General features: G+C 31.5%; 1 protein-coding gene and 1 long non-coding RNA gene across 2 annotated transcripts in view; both read right to left on the reverse strand.

The window, feature by feature from the left end:
* On the reverse strand, positions 8,122–8,685 carry LOC109346944 (dehydration-responsive element-binding protein 1F-like). Its single transcript, XM_019586684.1, has one exon. The coding sequence runs from the start codon at positions 8,671–8,673 to the stop codon at positions 8,122–8,124; it is 552 nt and encodes a 183-aa protein (XP_019442229.1). The 5' UTR covers positions 8,674–8,685.
* The window catches only part of LOC109347527, an 11,388-nt gene continuing 9,497 nt past the window's right edge, over positions 17,990–19,880 (reverse strand). The window contains exon 3 of the long non-coding RNA XR_002107610.1: positions 17,990–18,000. This is a non-coding gene — a long non-coding RNA (uncharacterized LOC109347527). The remainder of the gene's footprint in view (positions 18,001–19,880) is intronic.

Consider the following 19,880-nt stretch of genomic DNA (forward strand, 5'->3'; position numbering starts at 1 on the left):
GCTCAAATTTAAGGTATGCATTGAGAAGATTGGTGGTGTTGATGCTTCTGTTGGCATGTGTCTAGATGTTCCTACAAGGTGGAACTCTACTTATTTGATGCTTGAATATGCTATTAAATATAAGCATGCATTTGAAAAACTCCACATGTATGATGATAATTACAGATTTTCTCCTTCGATAGAAGAGTGGAAAAGAGCAGAAAAATCCATGTGTTTTTGTTGCCTTTCTATCGTACCACAAACTTGATTTCTGGTACATCTTATCCTACTTCCAACTTGTATTTTATGCAAATTTGGAAAATTCAATGTGTACTCCTTGATACTTTAAGAGATGAAGATGAAGTTTTGAGGAGCATGGCTAATAGGATGGTTAAGAAGTTTGAGAAATATTGGGATGATTACAGTGTTGTACTTGCAATGGGAGCAATTCTTGACCCAAGAGTGAAGTTGGAGACATTGAATTATTGTTTTGAAAGAGTTGATGATTCTACTTTTGAAACAAAGTTGCAGCTAGTTAAGAGAAAGTTGTACATGCTATTTGAACAATATCGTAATACAAGTGCTCCTACTTCTATGCAAACTCTGACTTCTGATGCTCCTCAAAAGAAGGCTAAAGTTCAAGACTTAGACTATATGTTTGATGTAAGTATTTTATACTTTTATGAATTAATGGTTTAATTATATTTGTTATTAATATGTTTTATTTCTGAAATATTTAATAGGAACTCGATAGGCACAAGACGCAACTTGCCACAAAAATGGGAAAGTCACAACTTAATCTTTATTTGGATGATGTATCTTTAAATTTTAAAGATAACAATGATTTGGATGTGTTATAGTGGTGGAAAGAAAATAAAAGTCGATTTCCAGAGCTATCAATTATGGCCCGTGACTTGCTTTGTATTCCTATTACAAATGTTGCATCTGAATCTGCATTTAGCATTGGTTCACATGTTCTTAACAAGTATAGAAGTCGACTTTTATCAAAAAATGTGGAAGCTTTGATTTGTACTCGGAATTGGTTGAATGATTTTGTTTGTGAGAACAAGTATAGAAGTCGACTTTTAGCAAAAAGTGTGGAAGCTTTGATTTGTACTCGGAATTGGTTGAATGATTTTGTTTGTGAAGGTAATTTATTTTTTCAGTACAGTTATCATATATTTGTTAGTTAATTATTTATTTATTCTTATAAGCATATATTAATTTAATCATATACATAAGCAGATGATGATGATGAATAAGATTTCAAAGACGTTGATAGTGATAATAATAGAAAAGTGGAGGCATCTTCTTCCAACAGGGCATCTAATATCTAAAAATTGAAATTTATGACTTAGAAGTTTTATTGTGAACTAATAGTCTAAAACTTTAAGACTATGTTGGTTTCTTCTTTAGAATTTACAAGTTTTAAGCTAAGATGTTATGTTGTTATTGTAATATTGTAGACTCATGTTTGTGATTTTTTTTAAAAGACTTTTATCAAGTTTGTTGATTATTTTTTGTCTAAAAGCTTTAATTATGTACATTTTGGACTGGGAAAACGAGTCAGCCCGTCAGCCTGCCAGCCCTGCAAAATATGGGTCGGGCTGGCATTTTGAGCCCTTTTAACAATATAGGCCGGGCCGGACCAGCCCTTATTTTAGCGGGCCAAAGGCGGGCTGGGCCGGGCCGGCCCACATTGCCACCCCTATTCATGATACTGTTTCTGAAAAATTCTTTCATACATATGTCATATTATATATGTTAAAAGACAAAGTATAATTTAGAGTACATATCATAAAGTTTGTTTATATGGGGAGGATACTTTCACGTTATACATAATATATGTTCACTCTAAAATATGTTCATGTTCTATAAAACAACAGTACAGTGTACCTTATAAAATTTCTGGCAGTTTTATCCTCTTTAAAACCAGAAAATAAAAGTTTTATATGCAATATGATATATATACTAATACTATTTATGTACCCAAAAAATTATATTAATGTTACATATAAGTGATCATCAACGTACATATATATATATTACTTACTGCTAATATTAAATGCAAAATGCAAACAAAATGCATAATTCATAATATACAAACAAATTTGAAAAAACAGAAATCACTTCATTCATTTTATTTTTCATGTTCTGCAGAATATAGCAGAACAAAACAGTACAGAATAGAAAAATACAGGGTTTAGGATTTCATTTCTATTTTCTTTAATTGTTACTATGATGCAGCAGAAATAATTATATATGAGTTCTCTAAACATTTAAGAACATATTTCAAAACATCATTAGGATCGAATCATTGTGAATGAAAAACTATAAATTCTTAAACACAGTGCTCTGATATCCCATATAAACTTTATTTGAAGTCATGTGTAAATGGATCTTAAGAAATCATAGTTTTCACATCATAAGAATAGTTACATATTACTAACCTTTACCCATAGCAATACGATCCTCCATTCAATTGTTGTTTGGTGTTCTTGGTGTTCTTGGTTTATAGAGTAACTCTTCTATTTCCTTCCCGTTCTTACTATGTTCTTCCTTAAGACTGATAGAGCAATCTTTATGGGCAGAGATAGGGACAATGTTTCTAGTGCTTTTATTTCTTGTTAGTATAATGCTTCCATCAAGTAGTATATATAGGCTTTTTTCCCAATAATCTTAACATTTCATTTATAACTCTTCATTCAAGAGTTATGTCATTCAAAAAATAAAATAATACATTCATTCATGTCACAAGAGACATATTTCTTACAAAAAGATTTATAACTATCAATAAATACAATACTTAAGTTAGATAAATGGTAGTAAATTCAAACAACTTTTGTAATGAGGTACCTAGTGGTCAAAAGGCTTTCAAAGTCGTTACATCGCACTATCCACGGTCAAAGGAGCCATTTAGGAAATTTTTATCCTCAACTGTTGAGTCATTTAGCAATTTTATGTTATCTTATTTCATCAAATAACACACATCATTACCTTATAATTTGAAAATCTACAAAAATAGAGGCTCTCAAATTTTCTCTTGATATTTCTTTATCAACAAGAATTATGCCTGTGTTAACTACAATCTTATCATACAAAATACATTATTAATTTTAATATTTAAGAAACAATACTCATTAGGATTCGACTCGTATTATAAGGTGAAGTTTTACCTTAGATCACGTATACTATAATGGTACCTCAACCATGTTCTACTTTGTCAGTCTATTACTAATTATTGGTACATAATCACAAATTATTTATACGTACTGGTACATAATCGCAAATATTTATACGTCAAAGGCTTATGTTGAGTAGAGATGTGAAGATTGATGAGACACAACATTAGAATTGGAATGACAAAATTGATGATGCACATTGGTGATGAAGTTCAGCAACAACCAATTAATGGTTGTAGAAACTCATATTGGAAGAAGATCTCATAGAGTGAGACAACCTCTACCAAGTTTGAGTGAATATGAAGTCTTTCCAGACTTAGAATTAATCACAGCATAAGGTCAATTGGTTTACATGGCTTTACTAACAGAGATGGAACCTGTGAATTTTGATGAGGCAATAAAGGAGACTCACTAGATGGATGCTACGAGAGAAGAGCTTAAATCAGTTGAGAAAAATCAAACTTGGGAACTCACTCCATTACCAGCAGATAAGAAAGCAATTGTTGTAAGATGGTTGTACAAGATGAAGATATATCTAAAAGGAAAGGTGGTTAAATACAAGACAAGGCTTGTAGTAAAAGGTTTCCTACAAAGACAATACCTATATTATGAAAAGGTTTTTGCTCTAGTTGCAAGATTAGAAACCATAAGATTGGTGAATTCCTTGGCAAGTTATCATAGTTGCCTAATTCATCAGATGGATATCAAATCCGCCTTCCTAAATGGACCACTAGAAGATGAAGTATTTGTCACACAACCACCTATTTTTGAGGTTGCATGCAAGATGAAGTAATTGAATGGTTCTTCTTGCAGCTTGGATTTGTCAAATGCACAGTTGAGTATGGAGTGTACATAAGGGGATCAAATATGGATGAGTTACTAATAGTGTGTCTATATGTTGATAACCTATTAATAACTACCAACAAAATTGAAGAAATTTGTGCATTCAAAGAAGACATGAAAGCTGAGTTTGATATGGGTGACTTAGGAAACATGTCATTCTTCCTTGGAATAGAATTCATAAGAATCAATGGAATCTTCATGCATCAAAATAAATAAGTTGCTGGTGTGCTAGAAAGATTTCAAATGCAGGACTGCAATTCAGTTTCTACACTTGTTGAAGTTGGAAATGCAACTAATGGGCTTGAAGAAGAACCAATGGTGGACAAAACTCTATATGGACAGATGATAGAATGTCTAAGATATGTATGCAACACAAGACCAAACATTGCGTATGGAGTGAGGTTGGTGAGTAGATACATGGAGACACCAAATAAGTCACACCTACTTGCAGCCAAGAGACTACTTAGGTTTGTGAAGGGGACAATTGGATATGGATTGATGCTTCCCAAAAAAGCCAACAATAATGTTGATTGGCGTAGAGATAAGAGTGATAGGAAGAGCACAACAAATTATGTGTTTATGCTTGGTGATGCACCAATTTCTTGGTGCTCAAATAAGTAAAATGTGGTTGTCTTGTCTTTATGTGAAGCAAAATATATATCTACTTCTATGGCTGCATGCCAAGCTATGTGGTTAGAAACATTGTTTGAAGAGTTGAAGGTTAGAAAGGAAGAAGAAACCATGTTGCTGACGGTGGATAACAAGTTATCAAAAAACCTTGCCAAAAATTCAATTGTACATGGGAGAAGTAAGCACATTGAAACTAGATTTTACTTCTTAAGAGATCAAGTGAGTAAAGGAAGGTTGAAAATGGAATTCTGCATATCTGAAGGGCCAACTGTGGACATTCTAACCAATCCGTTGAAGAAGAGAAGATTTGAAGAACTTGGGAACAAACTTGGGTTAAAATGCTTAGAAGGAAAATTGAATTAAGAGAAAGCGTTAGATATAATTCAGTTTATAAAGTTAGAAGTTACTATAGTTAGAAAGTTTAGTTAGTTAGTTCTTAAATGATCAACTATGTATAGCTTGCAAACACACTCAATGGAGTATTGGAAACGAATTTCTCTGATTTTCTACCCTTTACTTTGTTTCTGTTTTCTTCTCATTCTTCCTCTCCCACCTCTTCATTCATTCTGGTTTCTGCTGCATAACGAGAGTATAAACACAACAACAATGACTATGAAGTTATGCACGGGTATTATATTATGGTTGAAGATCTTTATCCTTATTGGTATCTCAAGCCAAGTGTCATTTAATTGGAAAAAAATAGTTATAAAAATATTAACTAATATTTTATATTATTCAGTGAAATATTATTGGATATGAACAAAAGGACATGTTCTTTTTGAGATAGAAGATCTCTGTCATTATATTGTTTATTAAGATTGGTATTAGGTTTTGTGTTGTGCCACCACACACCCTATCCGAAACAAAATTTATTTTATTTATAGAATTAATGTATAAATCTAATTTCATTTTTTTTTAATTTTGTCTATAACAAATTTGCCAACAATTTTGTTCATAAAGAATTAAAAAATAAAAACAGCATGTACAAAATTTTGGTCAATAAAGTCTAAGTGACATGAGTCTTTAGGGCATATTAGGAACACCGCAAGTCTCATGGTTTTGTTAGTGCTTAAGATTATTTATCAATCACATGAGATTTAAATAATAGCTATATACAATACTAGTGAATTTCTTTCCAACTAAATAAAGTAATAAACATTTCATCACTAAATTTTATTCCTTTAAAAAAGGAAATTCAACAATCAAATAAAACAGTTTAGTCATACATGGTAGGATGGAGTGGCTTATTGCGGAACCAAGATGGTGTGAAAAGCGTGCATAAATGTTTGATGCTATATTTTTATTCTCCACGTGTAAGAGCGTCACGCGTGTTCCACAAAGTCACGGGTTGAAGAGGAACTAAAGGCATAGTTTTCAAGCTTGAAATATACGAAGATCGTTTCTTATTACACATATTATTATGCAGCAGTAATAATAATCTTCAATCTTGCCATTGTTCTTAAGATCGGTTAAGTATATTATTATGGGTAGGTCTGAAGTCCTTATGGCTCTGCTATTGTAGAAAATTTGAGGACTTGTGAACCCTTATTAGGAAAATGTTGGCGAAAGCGTAAAATGAAATTTGTGGATATTTTTCATTATTTGATTAAGGCATAAGATCTTATTTACAGTACATGAATAGGTAACAAATTTACTTAAACAAACTAATAAAACACATGTGTTAAATGTGTAAAATATGTGAAATATGTAAAACGTGGTAGCTTTGTTCTTCAATAGCCCCTCAAGCTGGAGGGTAAATGACAATGACTCCTGCTTGATAATTCGATTTGATATCGTGACAATGTAATGGATTGAAATCTCTCAATCACTTGATATTGTTGTTGTTGATCTTGTCGATCTTGTTGTTGATCTTGTTGTTGATCTTGTTGTTGTTGTTGGATCATATGGTGATGTTTGCGCTTGCGGTTACCGAGTTTCTCTTTGTGGATCCTCTTGCGGTGAATGACTTCATGATGTTTTTAGCTTATCTATGACATTTTGTTATAGTAAAATTTTCATTATTAGTTGTTCAGCTAGGTAGTCGAGTTATTACAATGTTTTAAAAATTGGAATGTAAAGTTATTATTTAATATTAGATAGTGTTATAAAAACTTAAATTTTTTTTTATTGTAAATTTATTTAGCTAATCCAACCGGTGACTTACTAATTCGACGACTGGCCCATCATTGAGTAGATGATTTCAACTTTAATAACATTTATTAAGTGGTCCAAAATGCATCAAATTAGATAATTGAGTGTATTAGTACAAATTTATATAACCAAATAGGTGTAAAAAATATGAACTATAAGAGTAATATGTAGAAATAAAATTCATGGTCTAATTGTGCATACCCAATTCTAGAGAGAAAAGATTCTTCTACAGTACTAAAGAGACATATTATTACTTTTGTATTTACAGTAAAGGGTAAGTATCATTTCATTACATAAAAGGTAAAAATGTCAATCATTTTATTTTAACTTTTATTTTTAATGTACTTGTATCTCAAATATAATAAAATAATAATGTATGTCATAGTGTATAGAGATAAAGTATCTCGTCATACTTTTACTTGCCACAAAAAATAAATGATGTTATGATACAAGTACATAATATAATTTTATTTTTTGTTCGTCAACCATTCCCTTCTCAGTTTTCGTTTCCACCACCATTACTTCCTCTTTTGAGAACATTCACAATCACTAAACTCACGTCTCCTCAAACCATAAGCTTCCACCATGATGTAGGCTTGGACAATGACAAACGACACCAAAAACTCCAGGGCATAAGAGATCTATTGACTAAGGCGAGAATCAAAGGGACAACTGAAGCACTACGTCAAATGTGGCAACCCTAATTGAAACCAACACAAGGGAAGAGGAATTTGAGCCCAAGATGGTATTGTGCATTGAAGATTGGAAGATTTCGCAACCTACAGCCGTTTTAGCCACTGGAAGCACGATTGGTTTGACACTAACGTGAACACTGCTGTGTGTTAAGACACGGCTTCGCCGTCTGCAATGGCTTCGCCGTCTGCAATGGCTTCGCTCTCAGTAATATATGTATATGCTGACTGAAATATTTCACTTGGATAAAGTACATGTTTTCCAAAAAAAAAATGTTAATATATCAAAGATGAATTTGGCCATATGTATCATGATTATAACAAGTATTAGTTTAATGGTATAAGATTCTGCTAGATTATAGAAAACCCAAAAGATCAATGATTCGATTCGAACAATACTTGTTAGTAAGCATAACCACACATCTAAAAATATAGTACCTTACCCTGATACCCTTAATAATAAAAAAAAAATATGTGCCTATGATTATGAAATCATTCCAACAACTCAATAATCCATATTCAACTTCTCATTTATATATGAGGAACTAACATGCCCTTCCAATTTATATATATAGACAGAAATATTAAAAACTGTATAGGGAGGTGTTTTTTGTATTTACTAAGTGCACAAGCAAGACTGAACATCAGTCTCCCCAGAGAGTCAAGTCCACAAAACTTTCCACACCAACCCAATTGAATCCTCTCTGCAAAGCTGGTGGTGTGATAATCAACCCTTCTGCCATGCTATTCATCAACCCTGGCATGTTAAACACTTCTTCTTCATCCCAAAAGAAGCTTCCAGAATCTCCCTCTAAACCGACCTCTAAAGACAACTCAGACGCATTTTCAGTACTTATTTCTTTGGGTTTCAACTCTCTGGAGAAATGTTTCTGAGCTTCTTCCATTGCAGCAAATTGAATAGCTCTAATGGAAGAGGTCTTTGAGTTAAGGCGTGGCAACAAGGTAGATGAGTGTGGGAAATTTAAGGAAGCAGTGTCTCCTTTGAAAGCCAAAGCTGCAACATCATAGGCTATGGCTGCCATGTCTGGATGTGCAAATGTTCCAAGCCATACACGAGTTTTGTTGTTAGGTTCTCGTAGCTCGCAAACCCACTTCCCGTTTCTCTTTCTCACACCTTTATAGATTGGATGTCGAGTCTCATGGAACTTCTTCCTTCCATCCCTTCGTTTCTCCATTTTTTCCTTTATGTGAAAATTTCTCTTATTCGTTAAAGAGTTAATCTCTTTTGGGATGTATGTCTATTCCTCTCAACAAATGTTGTTCTTAAGAATCGAAACTCTTAAGTTTTTAATCTTTTTGAAGATTTAGCAGACCTTATACCACTAAACCAACTTCTTGTTGGTAATGCTTTAGATTTAGATTTATTTGCTACAAATACAACAATAATGTTAATGCTTTAGATTTTATAGTGCAATAAAATGTAATGTGTGACGCGCACAAAGTAGCACGAGGGGAAAAGAATAAAATAGAGGTTGTTGTTTTTGGAAAGTTATATTCAGAGCATCAGTGGCTGTTTATGACTTGCTTTTGTAAAATTCCTGTCTAACTTTATTCTTTCTCACAATAGTTTCATACATGTTACTCGCATTTAACTAATTGTAATTTTTATTATGAAAACTTTAATCGATCTAGCTACAAATATCCTATGTTTAATACGACTATTAAAATTCTTAATAGTGATCTAATTTTTATTTTTTAATAAATACTTCACATTTCATAAAGATTATACAAAACAACATTTTATAACTTCCATTGTTTTTTGCAAGTAACTTTGATAATTTTTAGTTACGTTTCGATTTTTGGATGAATTTTTGAGATAAATGTAGAGATAAAATATGAAAGAAGTAAATAAGAAATACAGATAATGTGATTTGTTGTACAAGAAGTAATAGAGTTTGAGATGTACAAATAATATTACTCTTTTCAATGTAAAATGGTGTTAGAAAATTTTAGGGTTTGGCATGCAACAAAAAAGAATGTTAACAACACATGTAATGCAAAATCTCCGAGACGTGCAGAAACAGTGGACTTTTTAAGTTTGATTTGCTCGAATCAATCTCTTTTATAGATTGGATTCAAGAGGAGTATCAACAAATTTCCTTTAGGATGCAATGGAGACCATTTGTTGATTTTGCATACCCTAAATCTCTTTTATATTGACAATGATAGATTACCGACAAATAGTCTCCTCAATTCTCTCTCAGCACAAGTGAAAAAAGATTGTGATTTGGAGTCCAAAATGAATGAGTGTGTTGGTGAGGCTTGAAATAAATATTGTATTAATTTTACATTGTCTAATATTAGAATAGTCTAGAGTGACCAATTTTATATATTAGATTCAAATTCCATGTTATAATGTGCACCAGATATAGGTACCAAATAGAAACACCGCATGAGCACTTGGGCTCATGAGTGTGATAGGGCTTATAATGCTTATTCTCTTATAATATCTTGGTAGTTGCTTAGCACTCTCGGGGACATATGTACAATTGGTCGAACTCCATTACCAAATTTTCTTGTGTATTCTCTTCTATATATTCAATGCACTTTATTTGATTGATTGTGCTACGTAAGGATTGTTTCCATTGTACCAACAATTGATATCAAAGTCAATTGGTAGATGATTCCTAACCCAGACGCTAGATAATGGCTAAAGAGGGTGAAGGCATGTTGGCTAGACAAGGTGCGTCAAAGATACTGCACATGCGCAAGGATAAAGAAGATGAGTTGAAGAAGAAGAAAACATGGCAGAACTATGATGAGGGTGGTATATTTATTGATCCAGAACCCCAGAAGTTCATGTACTTGATTAGGACCATGGTAGAGATAGGGGCTCATGTGTTAAGTTAGGCTCTGAGACAGGTGTCAACAATATCTCTCTTGATGTTGGAGGGGATGATCTCATTTGATATGAGAAGTGGAATATCCTAACAGTGTGTCAGTAACGTCATAGTGAAAGATATTAATTATTAGCATATTCACAAAAGCACTGAGGCGCTGGCTGTCATTGATGTAGGATGTAACATGTACATTGACTTTGATGCAAGATGTAACATATGCATTATAGAGATTGAGAGTGTGACATGGGTATTGGCTTGGATGCAAGGACGTGACACATGCATTGGTTAGCATTGATGCAAGGTGTGTGATGTTGGTATACTCCTTATGGTGGAGAATGAGACTAGACAATGATGGTAGCGGTTGAGACATTCCAAGAAAGCTTCAAGATTCAGTGTGATGAGTATTGAAGATGTTGATTGTTGGTGATCTTTTGTGTAGAAGTTCCATATATTGAAAGACTTCCTAGCAATAGGTGGCTAGGGGGCGTATTCCATTAGATGGCGGTATGGGAAGCTACACTACAAGTTTGGAGAGTTAGCCTCTTGGTAACATCGTCAAGCTGAAGGGGAGAAGACTATTATGTGGATGAGTTGTTAAAGAGAATTAGACATTAAGCAAGATGCAGTGGGATATTCGTTAAAGTGAAGATTCTTGTGTAGATTTCCTAAGGAGCGAGATATTCGTCTATTTCAATCAAGGTGGAGATTGTTGGAGATACTTGAAATATGTATTATATTACTCTCATATTGCCTAATATTAGAATAATATAGAGTGACCAGATATTATATATTGGACTCAAGTCTCTTGTTATAATATATACCAGATATAAGCATCAGATATATGCACCAAATAGGAACACCTCATTGGCACTTGGGCCCATGGATGTGCTAGGATGTGTAATCTTTATTCTCTAATATTATCTTGGTCGTTCAACTCTCCTAGGGATGTAGGCACAATTAGTTGAATTTCGTTACTAAATTCTTTTGTTTCTTCTCTTCTTCTATTTATTCTATGCACTTTATTTGATTGCTTATGGCTAATATTGCACAACGATGGCTTCCGCTGAAACAATAAAGTAATTCTGATTTTTAATTTTTGCTTATGCTTTAATTCAGGCAAATGGTTCTATTTATATACTAACTCATGTTACTTGGTAAAAGAAAATAATCATTCAAAAACGGCCTATCAAAAGTACAATACTTAAATCAGGTAAATCATAGTAACGGGAAACAAGTTGTGTGATGGCCTAGGGGTCAATGACTTTGCCTTTTCACCATCCGGAACCAATTTATGTCCTCCACACTACTGAGCCGTTTAGCAATTTTATATTCTCTGATTATCAATTAGAGAAAAAAAAAATGTATGCATTGAAGTATATGAATTTCTGTGTCATCCACCGTTTTATTTTATTATTATTGACTCTTTTAGCAAAGTAATCCAAATGAATGACAGATAATATAGTGACTGTATATATAAATTTTTATAATGATAATACATAAATATTACATTTTTTTTACAAACGTACTTAACGATTAATAACATACAACCTTACTTTTAATTTAAAAATCTCTACAAAACATAATAACAATTTACTAAAACGTTAGTTTGGATTGTTATGTCCTTTGTATAACATACATTGACTACGAATTTAAATATGAACAAGTATTATATTATTTGGTAAGAACCGGTAGCTAACTAACATGAATTAGGCTTTGCTCTGTGCCACTACTAACCAGAAAGTTAGTTGTTAATTTAACCAAATAGATTGTAAAAAAAAGTATGAAGAGTATTGTATTCATGAGGACTTAGTTGATATTAAATTGTTTAACAAACCTATTTAAATTAGGTGAATAGGGATTTTGGTTTGAAAATTTAATTAATAAAAATAAAAGTAAAAGATAACAAATTTGAATTGGCAGTAAACGTGAGATTAGACTTCACTACGGAGCATAATAATTGTCAATGATTTGTGCAACAATGAATGTAAAGGGGGTTGGGGTGGAATTAAGAGAAGAGACGTGAGAAATGTAGTGTTCAAGAATGATATTAATTTTATTGCAATTCAGGAAACAAAAGATGAAAGTGATTGAGGATAAACTGTCATTCGATCTGGGTTAATGAAGATTGTGAATGGGATTTCAACCCTTCTCATGGTTGATCAGGTGGCATTCTCAGCATTTGGAAGCATTTGGGATTGTTGCAAATTCCGGAGAACTTCAACTGTTCACGGTTTGGGATATTTGGCAGCCTTTGGTATTTGGCTCCCAATATATGATGATATAATAAAGATGATATTTCTATGAATTCCTTACAGTTTTTATCTATTTATCAATTCCTTTGTATAAACAGATTAATAATTTAATTAACTAATTCTCATTCTAATAACAAATTAATCAATCATAATAAATTGAATGTTATAATGTCTAGTTTAATTAACTTATTCCTAGAATTAACATGTTACTTTTTACTAGATAACGTACTCTAGGTCTAGTTTAAACATAAATTCTCATTACACATGTTCAAACCTTAAATGATGCATCCTGTAGTCACACAAAAAAGCATTAGAGACAATAGTAGACATAAAAAACAATGAAATAGTATTAAAAACAAAAGTCATATTGGTCTATGCCAAAATTGATATTTAACTATGTGTTGAACGCTGTTAAATGTAAGATGGAAGAAAATTAATAGTGCTTATTGAACAAAACACAGTTAAAGGTGTTATCTTTTGTTATCTTTAACAGTGCGTACTGGAGCAGGTCATATATACTTCATATATTTAACAGTATTTCTTCAATAAGTGATATCAATTGTGTTATCTTTAACAATGCTTATTAAAGAAAGCGCTATTAAAAGTGTTATCTTTAACAACGCTTATTGAAGCAAACGTTGTTAAAACTTCATATATTTAACACCACTTCTTCAATAAGTGTTCTTAAACGTTTGTTTTAGTGAGCGAAAATATTTTCAAATTCAAAAACAAAACCTCACATAATAATATACATCACTCAGTTTATTATTTCTCTTACTTTTCTTCTTCTCCATAAGTTACATTTTTTTCTCTTTTGTTTTTAGTTTATCTCTTCAAGCAAATTATCGATTTTTGGTTTTTCTCTTCAAGCATAAGGTAAATCGTTATCTTATTTTAGCTCATTTATTTCTCTCTTCACTAATAATGTGATCCTTATTTGTTGTGAAGTTATGCAGCTATGATGTTCTAGGTTTTTTGCTATGGTGAACATTGGAGGAGAAAAAATGAACAATTTGCGTAAGATCTCATTACTCATATGTGACTTTATAATATTGGAATTTTTTAAGGTTGAATGTAATTGAAGTCGTTGGTGATTTAACAAATCTATTGTAAATGTGGTGGAGTTGGACATGTTTGTCATGTACTTGATAAAATGTTTGGGAGAGATATTGTCTTATTTAGAAAGTAGACATTTAACAACGCTTGCTTCAATGAGTGCTATTAAATGTCTACTTTCTACAGCACTACAAAAATCATTGTTGAATATAACTTTATATACTACTGCGTTCACATAGAAATCGTCACAAAAACACTATTAAATGACAATTTTAAGCGCTGTTGTTTTGCTATTCTAGCGTAGTGCATCGAGTATAAATAATTACATCTAATCCGAGACAGAAGGGTTAAGCTCCTCGTTCTCACAGAAACCAAAGCCTTAACTGTGGTAGACATTCTTCTTCTTCTAAGCAATGTTGTAGAGAGTTGTGTAGTCTTCAATCATTGGGTTTCGTCCTCTCATAGTCTCATATTAATCCTAATTTTAATATCATTGTGTGATTATCTTCAAAGATTCTGATTAAATTTCTTTCTTGTTATCATATTTATCCTCTTTTCAGCATGTATATCTCTAACAATTATGTTCAAATTTATCTTTTGTTTCCATATTTATCCTCTTTTCATCTAGTGTATTTGGTGTGATATAAAATTGATATTATAGGATTTGATTACTATTTAACTAATTCATATTATGAATGACATTTATTTAAATTTTTAGAGTAAAAAATGTTCAAATATTCTTATTATCTATGGTAAGTTTTGAACTTAACAATTCTCTCCAACTTAAAACTTTGTTTACCCCCAAACAAAGTGCAAGTCAAGATTCAAAAATGTGCATCCAGATTTTTGAAGACGACTTTCCTGACATGAGTAACATTGTTCAAGTACTATCAACTTTTACCTTTTAACACTTATAAAAACAGAATTAAAGAATGAACAATTGCAAAGATGTGTATGATATATAAATTGTCAATAATGAATTTGACAGCATTTGTTTTTGATAATAAAAATAAAGAAAATATAAAAAAATTGGTGAATAAAATTGAAGTGAAACGAGTTTAGATGGTATAATAAGTTTAGATGGTATAATAAGTTTAGATGGCGTAATAAGATTAGTGAAAATCTCATGATTTTATTTAAACTCATGACTTAAATTTATAGACGAATCAATTTCTTACTAACCAAACAAATATTCCATCATTAATTTCTTCTGTCTTGAAAAGGGATGTTGTAGACTATATAGTCAAGCAATACAGATTGGTCATACATGATAGGACTGGAGTGACTTATTGTAGCACCACGATGGTGTGTAAAACGTGCATAAATTGTTGACGCTATATTTTTAATCTCCACGTGTAAGAACGTGACGCGTGTTCCACAAAGTCACGAGGTTGAAAAGGAGATAAAGGCATATTTTCCACCCAGAAATACGTGAAGATTATTTCATATTACGCAAAATCTTTCATATTATATATTTTATATATTATTATGGAACAGTTATAACAATCTCCAATCTTGCTTTTGTGATTAAGATCCATTAAATATAGTTTATGGGTAGGTTTGGAATCGTTATTGTTAATCAATCATTATTATGCAATTACTCTACACGAGACAGTTCTATATTTAAGACTATCTTGGCTCTCAAACAGTTTCGCTTAATGGTATGTTTGATTAAGAAAGAAAGTAGAAAGACAGAAAGTAGAAGGAAAAAAATTGATGGATCTAAAAGTAATAAAAAATGATATGATAATTTTATTGTTTGATATGATTGAAAATAGAATAAATTAAAAATGAGAGGAAAGAAAATACACATTTATACATAGTATATTTAATGACACAAATAACCTTATTATTTATATATATATATAATTATATAGTATGTCTAATTTTTAAACACTATTTTCTCTTCTTACTAATTACATAACTAAATAATTTTTTAAGAATATTGATTAATATGTTTTTAAGTAACATATTAACCTTTCTATATGTTCTTCTCAATAATGTATCTAAAGAAAAATATAACCCATCTTTGACAATCATTTTATGTTTAAAATTATCTCACTTCCACACATTTGTGTTTTGTCTTTTTAATTTATTTATTATTTGTCACTTTGTTGGTAATTTTAACTAATTATATTTCTTTTTTATTTTCCACCATTTTTATTGAGCATATGCAATTACAATTTATTTGTGAGTTCAGCCAGTACCAACAAAAATAAAATTAAGATAATTAATTTTGAATAAAAATGAATATAAACAAAGGAGTTCACTACATTGTATCTATTTTCATATAGATTATTGTTCTTTCAATTCATTTACAGTGGAAGGGAAAATTTGGAGTTTTTATGGTTTTATTTCCTTTCTTCATTTTCTTTACAAACTAAGGAGAAAAAGTTTTTTAGGAAACTCATGCATGTTTTTTCTTTTCCTCCTATTTATTGTTGGACCCAAATGGTGGAAAAGATATTTTTCACCATTTTTCTTTCTTCCTCTTTTATTTCCTCTTGTTTTTCATAGAACCAAACATAGTCAAATACTTTATTCATATGAAATAGATTATTGGGATGAAAAATATTTTATCATCAATGAGGATATAATTTATTATACTAAAAATTTATCTTTAACATATTTTGCTATTTAGCTCAGTTCATCCTCAAATTTATTAGAGTATAATATCACTACAGTAAAACTTCCTGTTAGCCACGGTTTCAACCGTGGCTAATGTGCAAAAATACCGTAGATAAACGGAGTGGCCACAATTGTTGTTGTTGTGGCAAGGAGTGGCGTTACTAAACTTTAGCCACGGTCATTATGTCAATTCGCTACACTATTAGAAAGTGTGGTAACATTTATCTAGCTACGGTCTATACAATTCAGCTACGGTGGAAACCGTGGCTAACTTGATGATTTTGCCACTAAGTTATTTATTTTGCTACAATCCAGCCGTGGCTAATTAAATTTATTTAAAATTAATTTCATACATACTCCTCTCATGATCCCAATGTGCATTGGCTAACAATCTTTATTTTCAATAATATAATGATAAATTTATAATAAAATTAAATATGTGCTAGCTAATAATAATGGTAGTAAAAATGTTATACCATTAGAAAAGCGAATCTTATACAATTAAGAAATGTTAAACATTCAACAATCCTTATAAAAAAACAAAAAACAAAATATTAAGATCATACAAATTTATGAATATCTAAGAAACCATAATAACTAAGATGGTGGAACATCACAGGCGAAAGTGGTTAATTCACTACCAAATTTTTCGACTAGAAACTTCTCAAGAGTAGCCAATCTATTATGAGTATGTGCAAGTTGCTCCTTGGTCTCTTCATATCCTGATAGTTTTATTTCCAAAGTTTGTACATACTTCTTTAAGTCTTCAACATTTTGTTGACTAGAGCCACTACAATCCACAAAACCAGTAAAATGTCTAGACGTTCTAAAAACACTAGAGGGACAAATACCAGTGCCCAAACCATGCACTCGACCTGAATGTTCAACTCCATATGCTTTTCCAATTGCATTATTAGGATGAGCAAATACCTTCGATGAAACACCTGAAGTAGTGACATTTTCTTGATCTTGAGGTAAATGCTCTGATATTTTATCCTATTAAGTAACAAGTAATTAATAATTTATATAAAGGCAAATTGCAAATAGCATGGCAGTAACCTATAATGAAAAATTGCATCAATAGAATTAGAGATAACAAAAGGATATTATGCATTTGCTTACCTAACTAACTGCATACCATTATCCATTTGATAGCTTATCACTTTCTCAAATTGTTAAAGCACAAAAAAAATTATCCATTAAGAATTAACATGTATATAAACTCATTTATTAGAAATTTAACATATATTACAACAATTATTATACATGATATAATAGATGAAACAAGATGTTCTACTTTTGTTTTCTATCATGATGTGACAACACAGTGTTTAATTTTTTAATTGATTAGATGTGCACTGTTAGCCAATGACATAATGGTTTGACCCAATAAGCATATGAGCTATGATATACTCAAAAGGTCATTAAGGGCACTGAGGTTTAACTTGCATTCCAATATTCAGCATACCACAATTTAAAGAATAAGGTAAAAGTTACGTACTTACAGCTAGAGTTTTTAGGACATATGTAATACATGTGTGAAAAGACTTTAAATTACTTACAACTAGATTTTTTCCTTCTTCGCTCACATAACTTCCATCCTTCTTCAACAAAGTTGACAAAACAACCTCACCACGACATACAGTTCTTTGCAATTTTAGCTCCTAAAACAATCAATGAAATGTATATTAAAACATAAGTTTTTACATTCACAAAACTTCATTATCTACAATAATACAATTACCTAGGCAACTTACCATTTGAAGACCTCTCCTTGCATTACTCATACTACCACCAACATGAGAAACTTAAAGATTCTTACGATTTCTGGTGTTCGCCAAACTTTGTTTCTACAATTGCCAAATGTTGTAGTCATTATATTAGAAAAATACAAGGCTTGGAGAAATTAAATACTTCGCAACATAATGCTTACCTTCATCTTATCTTCCTTATAGTGATGCACAAATGCAGTCCAATCAGCACAATATAAACCTGGAGGAGGATTAGCAAGTATGTCTTCCTTACTTTTATTAGGATAGAAATACTTACACCTTAACCTGTATTTATAGGCCCTCCATCATTCACCTAGAGTACTCATCGCCCATTTGACTCCAACAACATAATCAAACTCAAAATTTTCCTTCATTCATCATTAAATACACTAGTCAATTTTCAATGGCAATAGGAAAAACTATTAAAATTGCAAAAAAATAAATAATTACCTCAATATACTTCCATTGTTGGTATCTATTATCCTTTGACATCCAATCCCATCTTGTAACATATATGGGACAAATTGTTGAGTTTTTAGCTAGTTTACCAAGAAACCTCACAAGTAAGTTTCAGCCATTGTCATTTCCTTGTCCATAACCATTGAGTTACACAATAACTTTTTTAGTTTTTTCCAAATGCCAAACCTGAATTGCTTGCATTTTTTGAGTTTCAATTTCTCCTGAAGAGGTATATGCAACTATGTACAAGGAGCAAAGTATTGAAGGCAAACACATAATAACATATTGAAGTTAATGGAATATTGCTCTTACCTTTAACCTTGACAAATAAGGGTTCCCCTCTATCTTTTGATTGAGTTTCATTTGAGTTTGAGGAGGTTTCAAAGTTGTCATCACCATATAAAGCATCTTTTGTATTCACATGTGCAGGTTCAACACCCTATTGATTGTCACTAGTTTGTTGTTGTGTATTTTGGGTATTTTCGCTACTGTTTTCACCTTTTTGTCCTCGTAGCTTTTCTAGCACTACTTGTTAAAAATTCTTACGCTTCATATTGAACCAATTACCTGCACAATTTGCTAACACGAAGAACTATAACAAGAAATAAAATATATACTAGATGAATCATAACATGAATTAAAGATATAATATAAAAAGTGTAGCACAAATTGAAAAAAAGTCTATTTTATATTGTCAAGTACGTAATATAGGATATTAAATTACTTTGACATTCTTCCTTCTTCAGCATCACTACAACTATCACAATCTTCAACATTATTTGATCCATATTTTTCTTGTTCTAGTTCTTGTTCATTTACACATTCCCGCACTAATTATAATTCTTCCATGTTCTCCAAATGTTGCTCACAAAAAGGTATGTCCTCCATTGATGACTCTTCTAAGTCCTCAAAGTTCACATCACCCATATCATATATGTCCCTAGGCTTCATATGGAAAACACAACACCAACCTTGATCAACTGGATCATCAATATAATATACCATTTTAGCATAAGGTGCAAGGATGAATGGCTCATCTGCTTCATTTGCACCGGCGTGTATTAAACGGGAAACGTTTACACTTGTTATCCCAAACTTATCAATTTTGATTCCCTTGTTAAGTGTAGTGTCTACCCAATCACATTTAAATAGCACAACCCTTAACTTGCCATAGTAGTCTAACTCTATGATGTCAACCAATTTCCCGTAGTATATAACGTCACTTGATATTTCAATAGGTTCCTTACCACTTGAAAATCTCTTCGTTACAACAGACATAACAATACCACTATTTTGTGTTCACAATCCTCGCTCATTCCTCTTTGTTCGAAATTTAAATCCATGGATATTATACCCATCAAATCTTCGAGAAATA

Source organism: Lupinus angustifolius, chromosome LG05 (genome assembly GCF_001865875.1).
Source record: "Lupinus angustifolius cultivar Tanjil chromosome LG05, LupAngTanjil_v1.0, whole genome shotgun sequence".
Lineage (NCBI taxonomy): Eukaryota > Viridiplantae > Streptophyta > Magnoliopsida > Fabales > Fabaceae > Lupinus > Lupinus angustifolius.

Bases quoted from the DNA above. Each gene is read 5' to 3' on its own strand.
- LOC109346944 (XM_019586684.1), bottom strand. From the start codon at position 8,673: ATGGAGAAACGAAGGGATGGAAGGAAGAAGTTCCATGAGACTCGACAT.